At 41.6% G+C, this 1,713-nt stretch overlaps 1 protein-coding gene across 1 annotated transcript; it reads left to right on the forward strand.

The window, feature by feature from the left end:
• Window positions 1-708: 708 nt before the first annotated feature.
• RB195_020299 (uncharacterized protein) lies at window positions 709-966 on the forward strand (the record flags this gene model as incomplete). Its single annotated transcript, XM_064188539.1, has 1 exon — window positions 709-966. One exon carries the CDS (start codon window positions 709-711, stop codon window positions 964-966), a length of 258 nt encoding a protein of 85 aa, XP_064044420.1.
• Window positions 967-1,713: the final 747 nt, after the last annotated feature.

Below are 1,713 nucleotides of genomic sequence, written 5' to 3' on the forward strand. Positions count from 1 at the left end.
GTGTGCTGTTTCCATATTCGGAGCACGCGTATTAAAGTGCTAAGTTTTCCTGGAAAAGTAATATTCTCACATGGAATAGTCCGTGGAATGCACTCTTCTCTTTCCTCTGCAAGATTTCCCTATTAATTCTCGAATAGAATGGGGATTACTTAAAAATGTAACCAGTAGCATACCTACTAATTAGCCTCTATTCGTGGAAAAAAATTCTCTCAAACGGAAACAAAATTAAGAAGAATAATAACTCCCTAGTAATTATTATTAACGTTAGTTCTATAGAGGAGAGATGAAAACAAGGGAAAGAAGGAAAGAAAAAAAAACAGAAAAAGAGCTCCTCAGTAAGAGTGAAGCATAAAATTATTAATCCAGTCGAATAATGTTAGTTGAACGAATAAAAACCAATCACTAAAAATAATAACTAGTAAACTAAAATAGAAATAAAAATAAAAACTTAAGTCGATAAAACATTAAGGGGTATTGAAGTATTTCTTACAATATAATTTAGTGATTTTCTACAGTATTTTTTGGGATCATGGTCTCGATCTTGGATTAGGGGAGACGTTTAAAGGACGAGTCTGGCTGCTACTTGCTCACTGCGGTCCCGTTTATACTAAATACAATTAGGCATTTGAGCTCGCGCTTTGAGTACGTAGGAGCTATAAATTTTTCACAGTTATATGGTGGAAGTTATCCAGATATTGCAGGAAGGTGATGTTGTTCAGCACATTGTCAGATCCCAGCCCAAATGAGTCCAATACCCAGAGGGAGCGTGGGATTTTTCGCAGCAACTCTCCGTTTCGTTACGCTGAACTGCTGGACATTGTTGACTTGAAGGTACACGGCTCACTCGGTGCCGATAGGGAGCTCACGAGAGATTCGAGGTCTCCCAGGGCATGGAACACTGACGAACGGATGGATTCTGTACGAGATCTCGTTGTAGATCGAGAAGGTTCGCGCCGAGCACGATGACATGCCCGTAGGGGTGGGGGGCAACGGGATCAGACAGTAATACCCAGCTCGACGATTAGAGGCATCACCACACGAATCTGAGGTGGTACGGATTTCAGGTGGAGTGTTCGTATACGGGACAGCAGATTATGGAGAGGGGGTGATTCCGTCCATTTTTTCCTAATTGCCGTAAAAAACGGCCCGGAAGAAACGTCTTCGAGCGTTCCGGCGCGCTATTTTTTACAACGAGTTCGATTGGAGTGCGCCAGCCTTGTGCACGCGCCGCATCTTCCGGGCCGTTTTTTACGGCAATTAGGAAGAAATGGACGGAATCACCCTCCTCTCCAAAATCTACGATACTATATACGAACACTCCACCTGAAATCCGTACCACCTCAGATTCGTGGAGTGATGCCTTTAAGTTACGCAAGTAGGTAAGTCATTTCGAATCACAAAATGTATCTCTGGAAATGCTTGTAAGAACCCATAGCAAGTAGCAAAGAACGAAAATAGGAGCAAGAGACCAACAATTTTTCGCTGAATTTTATTTCGACCCATTTTCTCTTCCTTGCTTCTCATCAACGGCTTCGGAATGTTTCGTTGTTGTTCCTAGCGATTTACTCTCCTCCAAATTTTCCCTGAATTTAAGTAATAATCATACTCAGGGACGGATTTTATTGTATATCTATGCTTCCACATTCTTATTGCCGTTTTACGGAAAATCTCTATTTTCTTTAACCTCAGTCAGGTCCCATCCGTTATCTCATT

The sequence above is a fragment of the Necator americanus genome, chromosome II (genome assembly GCF_031761385.1).
Source record: "Necator americanus strain Aroian chromosome II, whole genome shotgun sequence".
Classification (NCBI taxonomy): domain Eukaryota; kingdom Metazoa; phylum Nematoda; class Chromadorea; order Rhabditida; family Ancylostomatidae; genus Necator; species Necator americanus.